The following is a 20,281-nucleotide window of genomic DNA, read 5'->3' as shown; positions in this document are numbered from 1 at the left end:
GCAAAATAGGTCAGTGATTGCAATTCGGAGATGTTAGGCTTTCTGCACTGGGAAATTGTCTTGCATACACTACCATCATTTATTCTAATGCAGTTGTCTCTGTTAGAATGGTTCTCTGATAGGCAACTCTATGCTGGAATAAAAACTGATTTTATTCCAGAATAATTATCAGAGAGTAGAGTAAAAAAGTCCAAGTCACCTTTGTCCCGGAATAGAAAAACATCAACCTAGGGAGCTGTTTGTAGATAGATATAGTAGAACAGCATATTTTGTTGGTTAAGCTGATCCTACACTTTTTTCAATATAAAGGAGCCCTTAGCTGCTTTTGAGTCTTTACACAGAGTTGCATCTGTATGAAACTGAGCAGTCACAGGGCTCTTGTAGATTTTCATTTTGTTAGCATAATAAATGAGTGAATGACTGGCTATACAAAAAGCCTATCTTCATGGAGTAAGGAAGAGAGTCACAGCAGCATCATATATATTTATTTTTTTTCCTAGGTACCTTCAAAGCAGAGAGCTGACATGGTAGGATGAGATGGTTTCTCCATTTGCTGTTAAGATTTAATAGTAGTTCCTCAGGGTTTTAGGAAGATGGGTGCCCTGCCCCTGAGGAAATGGATCAGCACTGCACAATTCATTGTGCAAAATTCCCCAGACAGATAATTTCTTCTTAAGCCCCTGCTTATGTTTCACCTACTGGCATAAGTTTTCAAATCCTGTAGCTTGTGAGTTACTTGCGTGGAGAATTAAGAGGTTTGCTTTGTTTTGTTTTTACCTTTTGTTACTAGCATATTGGCTAAATAATTAATAATGCTGAAGTCTTTGAGTTTTCTGTGGGAACTGAAATGAATCAGGTTGAACAGGCCAACCTGAGATAAACTGAAGCTTTGGCACTCCAGTCTGTAAGAGTGGCTAATCTGAGCCATTGGTTATTAGCCAATGGTTATACCAGTTAGCCACTCAAGTGACTATGTATCCTGGTACTTGCCTTTCAGCATCTGCATATCGGGTAAGAGCAAGCATGCAGGGAACTGCTTTTAATTATTTGGAAAGGATTAAAGAGATATTAAATATGAACAGAACCTCTTGTTTTATAATCTGTACACACAGAAGTACAAGCACACTAGTAGGAAAAATGGTTCCATGCAACATTCTAAGGTAAGTCTGGGACAGAGCTGAGCATAAGGAGATAGTGTTCATATAAAATAATGACTTCAGTGTTCTTTTTTACACTGAAATGAAAGTATTAATATAGTTCTGGGACTATGTGTGTAGTCTAGACCCTGAACTGTCTGCCTGCTATTTCAAGCAATAGACATCTTTCCTTTAACTTCTATTAGATTTGGCTCCGGATGTTACCATCACAAATAACGTCTATTTCTCTTGTGGCACCAAATACAAATTCATCACTATTTTATCATTATAAGTAGCTAAACAAGAACCCATAACAACATTTTGTATTTCCATTATGTTTATATTATATATAAAAGAAAATATTGTAGTAATTTATTCACATGAATAAATTTAACTCTTTAGTATAGAAGAGACCACTTACAAATTGCTTTGGTCTTCTCTTTCTTTTGTTATTTATTTTCATTTAGGCATCCTTCATAAGGCACATTGCAACCTGTTTGTTTAAAATTGCCATTATATAATGCCTTGGTCACCTTTGCTGGTTTACTTTCACATGTCTCTACATTCCTTATTTTGTGAAGTTTGTTGCAAACTTGAACAAACATGTTAGCCTGATTTGGGATGGCAGGATTCTGCAATGAGCAGAGTTCTGTTTAGTCTGTATTGCAAATACATGCTGGACATTCCTGGAGCTAAGTAACATGCAGAGACAAATTACTTACTGCAACAAAATAATTACATTACTTAATTGCATTTAATGTAAATTATGAAAGTGCATTTTTATAAGGAGGAAGAGTAATTTTATTTCTCTGAAAACAGTTCATTTCCACTGGGGAGAGATTCACATTTCACAGGACTGAGCAAGGCAAAGATTTGAATGACTGCCAGAGATGCTTTCATTAATATTACCATACTTGTTGCAGATATAGTTTTTCTTAAAAGCTTGGAATTAAAAATGTTTTGTATTAGAGACTCTCAAAATAATTTTCATGGCAGCTTCCAATTTAGAAATTTAGATTAACTATGTGTAAAGAAGCAAAATTACTTTCTGTTTCAGCATTTGGCAGCACATCTAGGTGGAATGGTTGTGTTGTGCAGGTTTCTGATGACAAGTCATAGCTCTGGATTGTTAAATTTAACATGTCATTCTACTCTTTTTACCATGAATGATGAGAGAGTGTTTTCTAATGGATACCAAGCTATCAATTTACAAGATGGACATCAATTAACCATGCATTTCTAAATTATTTGTGTGTTTTTCAGAACACTTTCTTGCACCCCTGTTTCCTGACTGTGAGAGGAGAAGGTGTTTGTTTTTTATAAGACAGCAAAGAGTATGTTCTGTGCATAAGATTGTATTCTTAATTCTTGGAGTGCTGCCTGAGCTCTCAATATCATATGGGTAAAATACTGTGCTTCAAATAAGCTTATATTCTGAATTCTCCCTTTCAGTCATGACTTGTTTGTCTTCAGTCTTAAAAAAAACTTTGATTTATCAACAGTCCTTATTGTGCTAGTGCATTTATAAAATAAAAGAACTAACTTGATAACAGCAGCAAAAATCAAGTGCTGTAGGGGTCTTTTGGGGCTCTTGGTACTAAAAAATTTTGAGAAGGCAATTTAAAGGCAATTGCTGGTAATAGTTTGAAATTCTCCCTTTTCTTTGCTTTAATATTCCACATAAATATATTTGCTTGCAGTTACCATTTCACAGCTAGCCGTTATTTTTGGTCCTCTGATGATCTCAAGGTTAGGGAGCAGTAAGAGCCAGCTACTCCTGAAGGGGAGGTGAGGCAGGAGCTGAGGGTGACCTCAGCACAGGCAGTGGCCTCACCGATGGGGCCGTGTCCTGTGAGGCTGGATGCCGCAGGCAGAGCCGAGGCTGGTAACAGGGTCCTTTGACAGCCCCAGACACAGAAAGTGGTGAACCAGGGCCGTGGTCCTGCCTATGCTCCGATCAGGAGCAAAAGGAGGCAGGGCTGGAGAGACAACTGCAACATACATATGGGGTCATCCATCCAGGAGGTGAGCTACCTGTAGCGTAGGACCGAAGGCATTAAGGATATAGGGCCAGAGTCAGGCCTGCCTACAGTGAAGGCCAAGAAGGAGCTGTAGGCCCTGGGCTGAGCTTAAATGGACCCCAGGGCCCATGGGCAGGGGTAGGTGGAGGTCCCAGGTAAAGCTGGTCAGGCCCATTAAGGTCCATTGGTCAGGGCCCTGACTCAATATTGTAACTCCTTGCTGTCCTTAATCTTCCTGCTATAGGTTTTTCCATAGATAATTTTTAACTTTGCTTATTAATTGTCTTTTCCAAGGAGTCCAATTAGTTGCTATCAGCTCTCCATTTCACATGTTCCCATTTATTCTACCCTCTGCGGTCGGACAGCAGATACCTGGGGGTGAAGGGGGTCTGTTTCATTCATTCCTTTGTACCTTCTAAGGAAATCCCCTTGTAACTATGAGTTTTGATAGTGTCCTTAAGCAGCTCCAAATTATTGCATGTAGTTGTTTGTTTTTTTGCAACCTACTCACATTGTTTCATTTGTGAATATTTTCACCTTTGTAAAATCAGCCTGGTCAGCACATCAGTGTTGAATACATGAACTGTATTCAGCCATAGTGAGTTTACTCTTTATATGATTTTTTTAGGGGATCTGGAATCTGATTGTAAATTGCTAGTTGCAGGAATAATGTTTTTGATAATAAGCATTTTGAAGTAAAAATCAAGTCTCCATATGTGATTAAGTTGTATCTAACATACCACAACCCTTATCCTAATTTAGACCTTTGTATTTAACTAGTTTTTATCATCAATATGTCCTTTTTTAGGTCTTCTGTACAAAACTAATAAAAATATTTCGTCATAAATACAGTATTTTCCCATCTTCACTTTACTAAGAATATTTCCAAGGGAATCCAGTGTCTTTTAGATGATTGCAAAAAGGCTGGTCTAGCTCATAATACAAAGTTGATCAGATAAAATAATACATGACAGCCCAAATAAACAGTAATATTCACTAATGCTAAAATGTTGGGGAAAAAAAATTGCAAGCTGTTTTCATTGTGAAACACAATAGCTTCTCAAACAACACTAGGAAAATGCTGTCATCATGATTGCACTGATTTCCTCCGATGCCCCTAGTTTAGCTTTCTTTGTTTCATAGTCATTCTGGCTTTCAGTTTTACTGCGAGAGGACATTGATAAGTAGAGTGAGTATTTGCTTTATACAATTGAGCCAGTGATTTACAACACATAATTTATCCATCTGGTTTAGCCTCTTTCTACTTGAGGTATTTTTCAGGCAGACGGCACAATTTTTTAATGTATTCATTTTTAAAAATTACTTTTGTGTGATTTTTTTCCCTTTTCATTTTTCATATAATGTACTAATCAAGAATATTTTTTTTCTTTTAGCACTTGACTTTTTTTATGTGATAGGGATTGGTAAGTTATGATTGATAGATATTTTCTTATTTCTTCCTCTAAGATCACAAGAGTGTGCAAGCACTCTTATCAAGAAATATGGGTATGCAAGTGAAAAAAAATCTGCATTTTCTCTGCATGCTACTTTGAAATAAATTTTCTGTGTGAACTTGTGCTCTTGAAGGACAGATGGAAAAACATCCTTTTTATTCACTTGAATATGTTCAGATAATTATCCTTCAATTTTTTTTCAATTTTGCACTGTCTGCATCACAGATTATTCACTTTCTTACAACTTGCACGCTTTTCTTTGATTGTGAATTGTAGCTCTATCCTGTAAGATGCAGTACTGTACAACACATGCATTGTTCATGAGGGAGACTTCTTTTCCCTGCTTTTAGCAGTTAGAACATTGGGAAAGCCAGAGCTCTATCTTGTTCTGCTTTCAAAAGTCTTCTTTCAACCACTTTGTACTGTGTTAATATACTACTTGTTTGTTGTTCTTTTCTTTTCAGTTCAAATTATGAATTAATGTAGTGATTTGTGCTCTTTTCTGTTTCTTCAGAAATAATTGTTATATATTTCAATATGGAGGTTAATGGTCAGTACTTGATTTAATGAACATGTATGAATAACACTAAAATTGAAATCATGTCATTGTATTATTTGAAAGTTTGCCAATTATCTCAAAACTATTTCTTCTGATTTAAGAGACCAAGAGAGAATGAGACATCAAGCTTGACAGTCCAGCAATATTTGCTGTTTGGAATTCTGTTCTGTCATGACAAATCCTGCTTGCATTTTTGTCTTGCCTAAGTGCAAATTCTAGTACAAAAAAGTATTTCTAACAGAAAAGAGGTTTTTTTAAGTGAAGATGTGAAGAATTTGGACAGGGTATTTGGAACATTGGGCTGGTTTTTGAAAGAAGACTCCTAATGGACAAGGTAACTATCAACTGGGATTTTCTAAGTTACCTAAACCTTTTTTGCATTGAAATGAATGTGCACTTGGTCTTTAAAATCCATTCCTGTAGCTGCATTTAAGGTATATGCATTTATTTTTTTCTATCCTAGTATAGTGTTGTTTTGGTATATGCATTTATTTGTTCTATCCTAGTACTATTGTTGTTTTAAACTTCTGTTCGACTAAGGATGCAATCATATTGTTGTATCTGTGAATATTATCTGGGGAGGCCAGTTTAACTCATTTTCCTCATTCAAGCTTTCTTGTGGGGAACTGTGCATTGTTCTGTGGTACTATATAAGGAACCTTGTGGAAAATGCAGGTTAGAATTTGCCTCAAGGTTCCTATCCTGCTGAGATGGGAAATTCTTACACGAGATTGCACAGAGATCTGTGGTGTTGTTAGACTCTAGACCTAAAAACAGACACTCTTGCATTTGCTTAGTGATCCAAAGATGTTATAAAGGACAGAGAGAAGGATATGTGATTCCCCAGCTACATAGCGGGGCATGGCCATCACTTCTGCAAATTGCTAAGTTATTCCTTCATCTCCACAAAGACTGACTAGAAGCTGTGTTGGATAGGTAAGTTTAAAGCTGCACACTGTAATGACCAGCTGCAGAGTGAATATGGAGCTTATTAAGAATGGTAGTTCTTTTCTTGCAATTATCCAGGGTGAGAAAAAGCAGAGGATTGGAAAGAGAATACAGAATTTTCTGTTTTGCACCGTAGCTATATCTTTTGAACCCACCTAGCAAGGTAGGTCCACAGAGCTGTCTTTTGGAGGTCCACAGATTTTGGAAAATAGACCTTTGTCCATCCTCTGCAAGAATTTTGCAGAGGATGTATGATGTCAGAAAGGGCCAAATGTATTGGGCCTGTCTGACAGGAAATCCTGAACTGCATAAATTTCACTTTCTACCACACTGCAATGGGCAGTGTTAACACAGGAGGCATTCAGCAACGTTGGCACTTATGGGCAAGGTCAGAACAGTACTGATGTACCTGTGTGTTTAACTGCAAATGCAGAGCTGTCTTCTGGAATTTCATGCTTTCCTGACCTGAGTTTGTACAGCCCGTAGTAAAACTGTACAATTTCTTTTACACCTACACTCCAAAGAAAGCATTAAGAAGTGGGAGAGCCTTAGCCAAGATCTGCTGTTGCCTGAATAATTAATAGCTAAGAATAAAATTTTGGGGTTTTGTGTAGGAGATAGTATTTTTGGGTTAGATTTGGGTATATTTTAGATATAGTTATGAAATGTTATGGCTCAGAAAAGTGTCTTTTAGAAACAGGACATTCTGTGTTAACTCATTTCATAAGCCCAGCTTTAGATTTTACGTATTTATGGTTTAGGTCTTACTTTGCAACCTCCGTTACTTATGTCTGAAAGCCCTGCCTCCTATATACAGCAGTGATGGACTATGTTCAAAATGGCCACTGGACTGAAATCTTATCTTCACGTTACAGATTGAAATAATGGAAATACTCCTTCTCTCTCCTGTGGAAGTCCCACTTCTGTACTTACAATCAGATATCACTTGATAAAGTTATGGGACAAAACTAATTCATAAAACTTCAGGTTTTTACTTATTAGATCAAAGTCTTAGAAGATAGTGAAGATAAGTCTTTCGTTTTTCAATTAACGATGTCAAAATGTTTCATCTTTTCTCTATTAATCATTATTTTAGGCTAAGTGTGATGTTTCCTCTGAATGAATGAGCATGGCCATATTTAAAAGACTTTAGAGAACTAACTAATTATTGAATGTAGGTCATGTGAAAAGTACTGAATTTCTGTTATAAACCAAATTATCGTCTTTGGAACAATGAAAGGAGCCTACCCTAATTATTAAAGAGAGACTGAGCTACAAATATAGGACAGACTGTTGGGCTTGCAGATACACCTATTTAAAGGCAGTGAAGCAGGGACTCTGGTGCCATGCTTGGCCAAAGGCTGCCATGATACCATTTATGTGCCAATTTCCCTGAGGTTCTGTGCATTCACTACTCTGGTTATGTCTTACTCATTATCCACAGTGCTCTGTGACGCTCAGCAAAGGGACTGCATCTTGTGACTAGTGTTTGATGAAGACAGAAAGAGGAATGAGGAGTTGGGCTATGATAAGCTGCATCTTTGGGCCTCTTTTCACACATGCCTCTCCGAATTTCATGCATGTTCTCTATAAAAGTTGAGCTCTCCCTCTCTCTGTGATGAAAAAAATGAGTATGTGTTTAATGAGTTCCTTAGATGCTTAATGTGTTGTGAATGTAATGCTATTTATAATCGATTGCTGTGCCGGGGAGGATAGGTGTGGGTTTGTAAGCTACAGTTCATAGAGACTTAGCTAAATCCATTTGTTCTTATTCCTCTGAGAATCACATTGGTGTTCTTATTGCTGTCCGTGTAGGTGAAGGATTTGGTGAACAGGGATTTTTTTTAAAGTGATCTTATGTGCAACCAGTTCTTTCCAATCTTTCCAAGAAGGTTCCTTTGTAGATTTTTTTTTTTTTTTTTTTTTTTTTTTTTTAAGGAAACACTTTAGTTTCTGGTAAAAGAAGAAGGTATGGTGGGAGGTCCCAAGTGCCAGGATCATATTCCTCTGAGATAAATCCCTGTCACTGTGTGAAGCCGGAGGCTTAGCAATTAATAGAGACTGCACAGCTGGTGCCAAAAATCTCTCAGTGCCACCTCTAGGTGATTCTGCCTGGGGTTGGGAAGTTGAATGATTTCTCTTTGCATTTCACAAAGATAATTGCTTTTATGCCTTTGTAAACTCATTTTTATTTCACTTCAAGGCTTGCCGTGGCTGGAAGAATGAGTTGTTATGTATGTTGCTTTCATAGATTTCAAATACTGACCTCAAAGTGTGTCATGCTTTAGAAAGTGATAAAACCTCTTTTTATTTTGAAAACAACTACTATTGCTTGAATTATCCTGACATTCACAGTTCATGCCACGTATCTGATGCTGAGATTTCAAAGGAATTAATTAATTTTGCAGATATTACAAAGTGAGAGCAGTTTGTAATTCCAGCCTGGGCTATAGTTTCGCCATAAATGTATGGCAGTTCTACTAATCACAGAATGGTATATACAAGTGTAAGATATGTGTTTTGAAAATAAAATTTCTGATGGTTCTTTGATTATGGAGTCTGAATATAGCTGTAAGCATATGTACTACAAAGTCTAAATTAAGTCATTCTTTCTTCGTGCTGTGACTCTTGGTGGTCAGTCTGACAGTTTTACTGTGAGGAAATGTGCTGCTTACACTAGCTCAGCAACACATTAATACTCTGATGTTATTTTTGGCCTGAAAGAAAGAAGATGATATACTATTGAAAGGAGAAGAAAAGTTAGGAGATGCATCCCATCTAACCTAACACTTGCAGTTTTTGACTGTAGCTTTGCTATTTCTGGCTTATTTGAATCTCTTTTCTGCATGAATTGTCTGAAATACCGATCAAACTCTACTCTCTGCTATGTCTGCTTACTCCTTTGTGCCTTCACAGAGTTCTCAACTCGTTCTCTCTCGTCTCTCTCTCTCTGTTTTTCCTTTTTTTGGTGGGGTATCCTGAACCTCTCAAGCAGTGCAGGAGGCCGAACAGGAAGATGTAAAGGTGGTAGTGGATATCCAAGCTCCGAAATCAACTAAAAAAACCAAGGCAGCAGCTGCAAGCTGTCAAACTGGCAACGCCAGAAAGGAGAAAAAAGGGAAACAAAAAGGTTAGCTGTGTGCTGCTGAATGTAAAATGTTGAATTGACTGCAAAGTACTTTTGTTTTCTGTTTTTTTATTATTTCTTTGGATACCAGTGGATTTCTGCTAGTTGAAAATTGCCTAAAATTGATTTATTAATATTTTTATGAGTCTGGAAAATGTTGGTGACTTGGGTATGGTCTCAGCACGTACAACCTGGGAGTGAAGGAGGGCTGAAGTTTGTAAACCAAATTTTTTCCAAAGCAACATGTTTGCTTATATTCCAGAGGAGGAAAAAACTACTCATCTAACAACATCTGTGTTTCATGAGTGCTAAGGAAATGAGAGCTGTCTTACACCAATGTGGTTTTTAGGCTGTCTGTGTATAATGTAATTTGGAGGAACAACCTTGAATTACAGTCATTTATGTGCAAACTGTTACTGAGGTTTAAACTCAGCACAAATTAGAGATTAATTGGAAGTTTTGATAATAACTTCAACAAAACCAAGATATGATCCTCAGTGATATTCTTTGAGATGTTACTTTAGGGTTAATGTACCCTACATGATCAGTATGTGTGAGGTATTTGTATAAAAAGCTTTCCACCATGACTTGAGTAAGATTGAGTCAACAAAAGAAAATAAAATATTTATAATGACAATAGAGTAGGTCAAAATGACATTGCCATTATTAGTTTTACTACCTGAACTACATCCTGATACTACAATATATGGTGGAATTTAATTTGTCAACTATAGAAGCTTCTGCTTCTGTAGCAATTCTTACTTCTCCCACTATGCTGTGCATCATCTTCTTCAGCCTTCAGCATTGCCCATCAGTTGCTTACATCTGATTCTATAGGGTAGGGGCATCATTCATCAATTGCACTAAGGAAATCTTTGAAAACATGTATGAGTTCCTCTTTTCCTGGAGATTATATTGACGATTAGGATCAAATTTCAAGCAACCAAAATCCTTTCAGTTAAAAGTATGTTCAGAGTGTACAAGTAGCACCTCTGATCCAGCTAATCTCATTTTTCTGCACACTAGTATTTAACAGTTCATTCATGTCTAATCTCATCCATGGAATTGTATCTCGTTTATCTTTGATAGTGTTGTAAACCTGGAGTGGTTGTGTGGGATTTGTAACTGGATTTCAGTCTTGCATGCTTAGCAAAGCTGCAAAATATTTTATTACTGGATGAAACAAAAAAATTAAGTGTGACTTTGAAATTCCAGAGGGATTTTACTGATGAATCCACTGCGAACACAGCTAATTTGTGTTTCTTGGGAATGAAGGGGTTGCAGAACCTGTTAGTGAAACTTATATCAATTTTTCAGTTACTTCTATAAGCATGAATAAGCATGATTCTTTAGAAGACAATTTTATAAAAATGCTGAGTGGGTTTGCTAATAAGTTCAGATCTAACTAATGAAAGTGGGTGAAAATTAAATGTTTTCTGTGTAAGGGGAAAAGGTGTTTGTTTTTAGTGTCATACTTCTATCTAGCTCTTGGTGTTAATTGTGGAAGGGTATATAATCTTTTCATACTTTAGGTGAGCAGAGCACTATTACAAGTTTGATTTTTTTTTTCAAACTCACTTGGCTGTTTGTGTATCTGTTATTGGCAGAAGATGAGACTGATTCAGCTCTTAGACTGATTTTTTGGTAACACAACAGATTTTATTGGAGGAAGAACAGTATATTGGTTATTAGATCAAAATCATGGAAGTTATAGGTTCTGTTTTCAGCTTTGGAGTTGATTTAGTTGTCTGCCCCCTAACAACAGTGTAGGGATGTCTCACCCAAGTTGAGACTTGCTTTATGCTTGAAAAAGACTTCAGGATTCTGAAAGGAAGGGAGCTATCAAACTATCTGTACTTGTTCTATTCTAATAATTCAGAACTAATGTACAGACAGTTTTTTAAATTTATTTTAAACATGTTTAATATATACAGTATTGATGAAATTCTTACCCTTATTTTGCACTACTAACCACTCTTCTAGGAGCTGCTGTTTCTATTTGATCTGATTCAGTCAGATCTGACAGCTATGTTTGATTTTTTTTTTTTTTTTTTTTTTTTTTTTGCTTTTCTTTGAGGTTGGTAACCGCTAAAAACTAAGAGCAAGAGAAGAGAGTCCTCCAGTCTGACTTCTCACCTGAACACTGTAGATCACCATGGAAGCAGCTGATTAGGTGCTATTTTTTTTTGACACACAGTAGGAGCTACTGTCAGTCTTAAGAGGTGCGCAGGTTCTTGCATGACCAAGCTCATAGTAAACATGAGCAACATTTGTCTGGCTGCAGGAAGTATCCATGTTCATGCACCATGTTTAGATGAATGATGTACTCTGTAGCACTTAAAAGTCTGGGGAAAGCTGGTATAAGGCCAATGAGAGTGGGGAAAAGCAAAAGCATGAAGGAAAACTGCTCAGAAAGGGTGACCTCTGCACCTCGTGCATATCATAAGAAGAGTCTGCACAGCACCTTTGACAAAAGAAATCTGGGAGGCTGGTCAGGTGATATGAAAGCAATATGAAGAAGCTCTGGGTCTGAAAATTTAGGGATCAGTGTGGTGACCAGAAGCAGCTGAGGACAGCTGTGTCCATGCTTCCAGTCCTTGACAAAATAGTAGCCCTAGAAGCTTTCACGGGGGTGAGTGAGAAGTTTAAGATTCTTATAATCTGCAATGAATTTTATGGCCTGTACAGACACTGCCCTCTAGCCTTAGGGAAGGAAATTTTCCTTTTTCCTGTAAGCTCAGGAACTGTAGAGTTAACTGTATCTTTGAAGTCTCTTCCATTGCCATTAGATGGTGGAGAGAAGTTTTTTTGCTTGTTTTGGTGGATTATTTGTGTGGGGGGGGTTCCATTTGTTAACATTCAAGCAACCTAGATTTGTTTCATGCTGTAACCTTCGCATGTCCTGTAAACGAGCAGGGTGAATAATACACTTCACGTGCTAAAACAGCATGTTAAAGGTTTCCTTCACTATTTAACTATAGTGAATATTACCTTTCTGAGCATAGCTGAGCCTTTTGTGCTTTAAGAAAAAAGAACATTTAGACGCAATCTTATGAATAATGGACTAATTCAGAGATCAAGATCTTTGAATTACACATGAATAGCTCTTGAAGCTGTGGTATAATGATAGTGCGCAGAACCTTAGATGTGTGATGCTTTTCTTAGTGGCTCCAAGAACGATGAAACGATTATCAGATAAATGTGAGGGAAATACTGGGTCTAATGAGGTTATGGAGGCATAAGACAAGAGAAGAATGTGGCTAATTGCTTATGTAGAGCTGATTGCTCCTCTCAAGTTAGGGGTCAGTGCATTTGTAATTCTGTGGTGGGTAATATGGTGCTTAGCAGCTCTTCCTAAATCTGTGATTATTGCTAAGATTTCACTCTTAATGACGTACATACTGTGCCTATTGTTAAAAAGAAATATCTTTTGGGAAGGAGACAACAAATGCAGTAGATTGCTTACCATTTGTAGTAGCTCAGCTGATTAGACTGTTATTTCTGAAAGCTTTGGTCTCCCGGTTTATTCTAGATATAGTACTGAGTATTGGGAAAAAAAAACAAAATGAAACAAATAAATATGTAAAATGTTTGCCTTTCCAATGGAGATAGTGGATCAAATTCTGGCTTGATTTGTGACTTTCATGATGGTAGGAAGGTGCAAATAAGGATGATATTTTTGAACCTGGTGCACACGATTGCTAGATAGTCAGAAGAGAAAAATAGTGTAGACAAATAAACATAGTTACAACAGCTAATTTCACTTTGCTTAGTATTATAAATACAAAACCACAGCATCTGTAATCTTTAAATATCAAATACCTAAATTATTCTTTCAAAATTGAGATTCTTGAAAGATTACAGGTGTTTACTAGTGATTATTAGTGTTTTTTTTTTTTTTTTTTTTTTTAACAGTATAGTTTTGTGAGTAAATTAGTATCTGGTGAAGTGGCGGAGATTTTTGTTTTGTTTTTACTGTGTACAAGGAACTGGGCAGGAACAAATCAGGAAGATAAAAAGAACCTTTCTTTAAAAAACAAAAACAAACAAACAAACAAACAAAAAAAAAACCCCACACAAAGCCAGGAGCTAATTCAAAGTGAAATCTGATAGGAAATTTTAGGAATCATTCTGTGAAAACATATTTGTTGTAACTGAACATACAGCACATACAGCATGTAAATATGTCCTAGGAGAACCCTACTTTTAACTACACTGGTTCATTTGCTGTCATGGGCAATGTAAATGAAGATTTTGACACTTAAATGTGCATCTGGAAGTTTAAGTGTTCAAATAAAAAGCAGCTTCCCTGTGATTTTTCTTTTATGTGTTACATTAAATTTATGTAGTATATTGGGCATTCCCTACTGCCTTTATGAGAATCAGAAAGCAAAATGAACTGCTCTGACGTACAGCACTTATTCTGCCAGGATGGCTATTTCATTTCTTGATTTGCTTTGCTTCTTTCATGTCTCTTTTCTCTCTTTCACGCCTGTCTGTCTGTTTTGATTTGTGCATCCTGTCCCCTTTTTATATGTAACAAGCAACTGCGTTAATGCTGGCTGACTAAGAAAGCAGCACCATTTGTTGGGCAAGAAGCATCATTTCTCAGCATAGCACTTCCTTGTCTGACAGGAGAAGAAGAGTTCATGCAGAGTAGATTTATCTTGGTTTCCCTGCACATTAAAGAGAAAGGGCAGAAGGAGGAACAAATGAGTTTCAGCCAAGAAACCCCGCAGTCTGACAACACTTCCAAGATATGCTTTGGCAACACATGAACTTTATTGTGTAGAAGGCATTCTGGCTTCCCTCAAGATACAGATTTATGAAAGTTTAGTCCCTGCTATGGTTTTCTTGTTTTCATCAAGGTGAACACAGAGATTATTTTGAAACAAATCTCTCTATAACTGTACTTGCTCTTAGTGACCTAGTCTGGCGTTAGCAATAGTCCCTATTCTAATGGAAGTTTGGGACTAAATCACCTCCAAAGTTCCTTTCTACCAATATTTCTAATTGTCCCCCTTCCCTATTAAAAAAAAAAAAAAAATCCCTTTGTGATTTTGCATGTGCTTGCACCCACATTGATGGACACACAGCCACTCTGAAAGCAGGCATATGCTGGGAAATGACTTAGATAATATTGTCAGCTAGAATATACTTCAGGTTATTTGGTCCTAAAATATACCAGTAAATGCTTTGTTTTCACTTTTCTTTAATTTTCTACTCATTTAATAAATTCTTTTTGAGAAGAGTTTCATCCAATGGTGATTTTTTTTAAAACAGTAGAGTTCTAAATTTCTAAAAGATATATTTTCATATTTCATTATAACTATTTTATTAGTGCTTCCTAAGCAATAATTCTGAGCAAGAACATTTCTCAATACTGATTTCTTGTAACACTGTTCCAGAAGTAAACCTTGTACTCAATGGTGTAATTCATTGATAAATACATATTTCAAACATATCAACTTGTTTGGTCTTTTTAACATAAAATGTAGATCACTTCAAATAATAAATGCAGAAGCAGGATTTGCTCTAAGTTCCTTAACAGTTGGAAATCCTGTTTGTTCTGATAAGAACAAGATTCTGAGGCTAAACTCCCTATCTTTGGTTTCCGAGTAGGGCAGCAAGCCTTTGAAAGGTTGTGCTGCCATCCTTAAACTAGAGGAAGAGATGCTCAGTTGTGGTCTTAATGGGCTGTTTGCAATTGTAGCCCCACTGCTGGCACCAGCCTTCTGAATGGTATTGACTTGGATATGACTTCTGTGTCAGACCAGTGGTTTATCTAAACTGGTATCTTGCCTTTGAAGGCATGTTTAAGGAGAAAAAAAAAATGAGGAAAATGTTCCATTTCCTGCCAGCATGTTTATAGAGGTTGTATGGGCTTCTTGTAGAAGCCTTATATTTAATTAGAGTCAGAAAAATAGACTTGAGATTTCTGTTCTTCTAAAGACCTCCTTGTCTGATCTTGGTCAGCTCTTCAAATCTGATTCCACAAAGGGCTTCAGGATATTCCTTAAACTTAATTTGTGGATAATATGTCTGTTTTTGTAGATTGAATTCCTAAGTCCTCTAAATGCTTTATAAAATGAAAACTGGACTTTTTCTATCCTGTTTGTAAGCTAGGAATAGAAATATTTATTTTCTATGCCATGTACCTCTCCCTAAATGTAATCTCATTTGCCATTCAGTTACTGAGCTCATTTAGTATTCTTTGATTTACTATACAGTTTTTTATAATGTTTCCCAGTTTGCAGGTATCCTATGAAGAAATTACTGATTTATTATAACAGTTATTTTAAAATAATTTAGAAATGTATGGGTTTTTGTTACCCTAGATACTGTAAAGATCTCTCTGTAAATAATTTGTTCATCGTTCTTACCTGTACATACAAGTCTATGTGAAAGGAGCGAGAAGAAATAACATTTGCTCAAAAATCTTTTCACAGCAAAATGTTTGCGTAATAAATACATGATGAGTGGAAAATAATGTACATAAATACAGTTTGATTCTTTTCTTGTAAGATCCAGTTATTGGGGATTCATGTACTACATAGTCAAATACTTAGCTAATGCTTTGGAGAGCTGACTCACTGTGCTTATGCCTGTAATTTGTTGCTGGGTAGTTTGTCATATTTTAATCTGTAACCAGTTTATTCAAGAATAACACTATGTGTGTACTATTGTCAGATAGGCGTATCTTTATTCACATTCAGTCTAATGCTCACGTATAGCTAGTAGTCATATGAATCAGCTGCCTCTTCCCCAATTAAACATAGCTTGGTGTCTTTTCTTCTCCTTCTTTTTTACTTTCCCTAATTAGCTCATTCTTGATTATCTCTTCAGCAGTGAAATAATCAAAACTGCCACTTTGGTCTGTCTTCTCTAATTTCCTTATTCTGCCGTAACGTTGTTGTTTCAGTGGATTGTAATGACCCTGAGATTTTCTCTGCTGAGGTGCCTAGAAATATTTTATCTCCGTCCAATTTTGAGAGGAAGCTCAGCTCTGATCTTTTCTGTTGTCAATTCTGTGTTTAGACAAGATAGTCAATAGACTTCGATCCAAGCCTTGTGTTCAGCCTGAATAGACCCTTGGTTCTGAACTTGCAAATGAAGTTAGGAATTATATTTCTTTTCCACAAAATCATTCTGAAGGTTGAGAAGCTGAAGTAAAAATGCAGTGAGGCTCAAATGGATACCCTGTGCTGCGCGTGGAATGCTCTGCTATGCTATTGCAGAACCTCCTTCCCTTCAAGGTCTGGAGGACCAAGAGGAGGGATGTACTTGAGGATCTGTAGTCTCCATCACAAATGATTTATACTTGTTTAGCTTCTCAGAAATGTGATGGCTGTGTGTAGCTGAACTGAGAGGGTTCATCGATACTCATTTTAGCAGCTATCCATAGGAACAGATCAAAATGGTTAGAAACTGTTCAGCAGAAAGCTGATGGGGATATAGGATAGAAGAAGGTATGCCTTGTACTGCAGCCCTCCCATTGAGAGATTCCACTGTTTGCTGGATTGGAACAGCAAAAGATGGTCTCAGCTTCATACATCTCATAAAGTATTGTCATTACTAAATCCAGTGAAATTGAAGGGACTTTGAGTTGTTGACCCGTCCTTTAGAAACTGAAGTTTCAAATAGGCATAACGTGACACTATAAAATGCATGAAAATTTAGATTTGTTTATTATACATCTTGAACGTTAAGCACAATTTTTCCATTTTATTCCATTTCCAAGGCTTTCAGTAGCAACTCTCCTATTCTTTGTTTTCCCATATCTTTTTCTCCTCCCTTTGTTTCAGTCCTGGATCTTTTCAGTTTTTGTGTAGATAGTTGACACTTTGGGTATTTAAAGCAAAGAGAGTGCAAGAGCAAAGATTGGTACATGTCCTCCTAAAGTATTTTAACTTTCTTGGCATTTAAATGAATTTAGATGATAAAATCAGATTATCAGCATTCTACGTGGTATTTCAGATTACAGGCTTTTAAGAATAAAGTACTGTCTATTTATAAACACTATCTAGAACATTTGAGGTGCTAACAGAATACAGGCATTGGTAAATAGTCATTTATAGGATGGAAATGCCAGAGATTTGCAATTTTTTGTAATCTCTTTGTTTTCATCTCTGTCATATTGTACCTCTGGGTTTTATCTGAGACATGACCATGTCAAGGTTTGCCAGAAGGTATTCACTGGAAGGACTGGTGTTCTGGGGATTATTTCAATCTTTCTCTTTCCTCCTTGTCCTCATTCACAGTTGGCTAGTGGATAATACAAAGAGTTCCTTTTCTTCTTGGCAGGTGTGCCAAGGCTTTTTCATCAGTTTGCCTCTGCCTGACTTTTGGGGAAAGCAATAGAAAACCCTGACACTGGCAATAAAGACCTTCTTTTTGGCACAGCCTGCTCAGCTGCTTTGCCTTTTGATTCTGTTCTTGAACCAGGAAACTTATAACCATAGGTATGGCTGGTTTGTTTTTATTGCATGGTGAACCATCCATGCAATGTGGTGGGTGGAAGGACAAGGAGTCAGAGAGGCAAAGAAGGAGCATAGGGAGAGATCTACCTTGAGTCATCATGGTTATGCAGGCTTGGAAGTGTTTCAGACATTAGGTAGGTGAAGGTAAAATCTTTTTGGAACTGTGGCTTACAAAGATGCACGCACATGACCTGATATATATAAAAGTGTACATGTGCTTACATTTAGAGTAATTTTACATATGCCTGCATAAATAGATTTGTACATGCACACACACACGCACACACACAAACATTAAATAAACTGTCTACAGCATCAAGTATCTTCACTGTTTGTTTTTGTACGATATTATAATGCAGCAAAGGTTTGCTTTCTGGGGGCAGTTTTCATTTTTTTTTTCTTTTTCTCTACATCTTCCGTTCCTGTAAGTGAGATCATCAGTGGAACCATTCATAATGCATTCATAACACACACTACCAGTGATACACTCTACAGAATGCTGAAACTGATTTTTCTTTTCTAAATATGTGACCTACAACTGTAACCTTTGTCCTAAGGCCTAATAATACGTGATGTTCCTGGCAGCACAGGATGTGAGCACAGATGTTCTACAAGCATCAGAAACAGCAGCTTCAGCACAATTAGCTAGTGTCTAGTGCTGTTGGAGGCATTCAGTCTTGCTGCAGATCTGTGTCTGCTTTGAAGTAATTAAGGTGTTTTGTTCTTTTTAAAATGGCTTCTCAAAGTTACATTTGTGAGTGTCCAAAGTTAATAAGGGGCTTCATACACACAAAGCATGAGCATCTTGTTTAGTTTATGGGTGAAGAGTGTTAAGGTAAGAATGTAATTTTAGGCAGACATTTTAAAAATTATGGTTAATATGGATAAGGTTATTAAAATTATCACGCTGGATATGAGCAGTTGTCTGTTCTAGAGCACCTTTGCTGGAGCATGTATCTCAAAATAACTCACTTTTAAGAAAGTCACTATTCTGATCACTGCCATAATATATCTGCAACACAGGGAATTATACCATTCAATGTGTATTTTATCTTTGCTAATGTATTGTATCTATGGATATTTTTATTTCCCTAAATATATATGTCAGTTTTTGGATACCATAAACCCCTTAAGTTCCATGTGTTAGTGCTTCTGTCAGTGTCACTGCTTAGTTGTCTGCAGTGATTGCTTTTTTCAGGTTTGCATTTGTTGCCTTTCAGTACAGTAAATGATCTAATGAAAATCCTTGTTCCTGTATCATGAGAGAAGATAAATAGAATGTCAAATTTAGCTTGTCTGTTTCTTTCATTGTTTACTTTTCTTGTATTTAATTTTGACCTATTCCTTATTTTATTTGATTTAGGCTGTGTGAGATTAGAGTATGGTATTTGCAACATCAGTGTAACACATTACATGAGTTAGAACATTACTTATCTAAGAAAAATGTAAGTAGTAAATAAATTGCAAAGAGATACCGTCTATTAAGGGCCTAATGCTTTTCAGTAACTTTGATCAATAATTTGAGGAGAAATTAAATCTAGGCTGGCAAAGCTTGCTAAAGGAACACAAATCTGTGGAGTTGTGAATAATCCAGTTTTTCCATAGCAATCTGAGTATTCGGTAAACTAGAATTAAACCAGACAAAGTGCATTTTTTTAAAACTAGATACAGGTTTTATATTTAGTAATAGAGCATGTAGATTGCACTTGCAGCTTGGCAGACTGTAGCCTGGGAAAGAATGGCTGCTGAAAGAAGACGATCAAGGAGAGAGGATCTCTGTTATGCAGTGTGTTGCATAAAAGGCAATTACTGAAATACTTACATTCGAAACTTCAAAGAGGATATTGCAGACTTCTGAAGAATTCAAAAAATTTGGAGAGCGGAGGGTCTGAAGGCCAGGAAAAAATACAGAGACATAAATAGTTCCATTCCTTTAACTTATCAAAGATAAGAGGTGTTTTGATGAGGAGAGACTGACTTCTAAAAGAAGATAACTGGTAATATAGAAGGTCTGTTGACTATCAGAAAAAACTGTAAAAATAAACGAGTAACTGGAACTAGCTAGACTGGTTCATACTATAAGGCATACATATTCAAAGGGATGGTGATTTACCACTGGAACAATTATCATGGGGTTGCAGTGCATTCTGCATCACGTGAAGTGCCTTTCTGAAATTGTCATCGTACCAAGTTGAAAGAAAGATTCCTGTAGATTTTAGTTAGTCTAGGGGTTTGTTCTTTCAAGGTTGGATGGACAGATTGTTTATTTGTTGTTAATAGTACTGTAACTAAAGCAGAATTTACAGAGTTGGTGCAGAAACTGCTGAATAAAGTTCTGCATGCTGCAGAGGAGTCAGTAATTCCTTGTGACTTTGAAATATAAGAACTTCTGAAATGTCAGTCATATCTCTTCTTATTCATCTCTCTCTTTTCCTTTTAACCTAAAAGTTTTTAAACACTTCTGCAGTGTAGAGCTACATCTCATTAGGTAGTTGCACAGACAGTGCTGTTCCTGAGGGTGTTTCCATTTGTAGTTTCCACAGTGGCAGTGACAGC

The 20,281-nt window shown here is 36.6% G+C and overlaps 1 protein-coding gene across 4 annotated transcripts in view; it reads left to right on the top strand.

Annotated features, from left to right (window-relative positions):
• Window positions 1–20,281, top strand: part of TUB (TUB bipartite transcription factor) — a 70,530-nt gene that overhangs the window by 32,711 nt on the left and 17,538 nt on the right. The window contains exon 4 of one of the 4 annotated variants that reach the window (XM_062576646.1): window positions 9,114–9,248. The exons of the other annotated variants lie outside the window; for them this stretch is intronic. Coding sequence (XP_062432630.1) covers window positions 9,114–9,248 — 135 coding nt within the window. The remainder of the gene's footprint in view (window positions 1–9,113; window positions 9,249–20,281) is intronic. 4 annotated transcript variants of the gene reach the window in all.

The sequence above is a fragment of the Rhea pennata genome, chromosome 5, assembly GCF_028389875.1.
Source record: "Rhea pennata isolate bPtePen1 chromosome 5, bPtePen1.pri, whole genome shotgun sequence".
In the NCBI taxonomy this organism is placed as follows: Eukaryota; Metazoa; Chordata; class Aves; order Rheiformes; family Rheidae; genus Rhea; species Rhea pennata.
The sequence above is the reverse complement of the archived record's forward strand: the minus strand, read 5'-3'. Positions and strand labels throughout refer to the sequence as shown.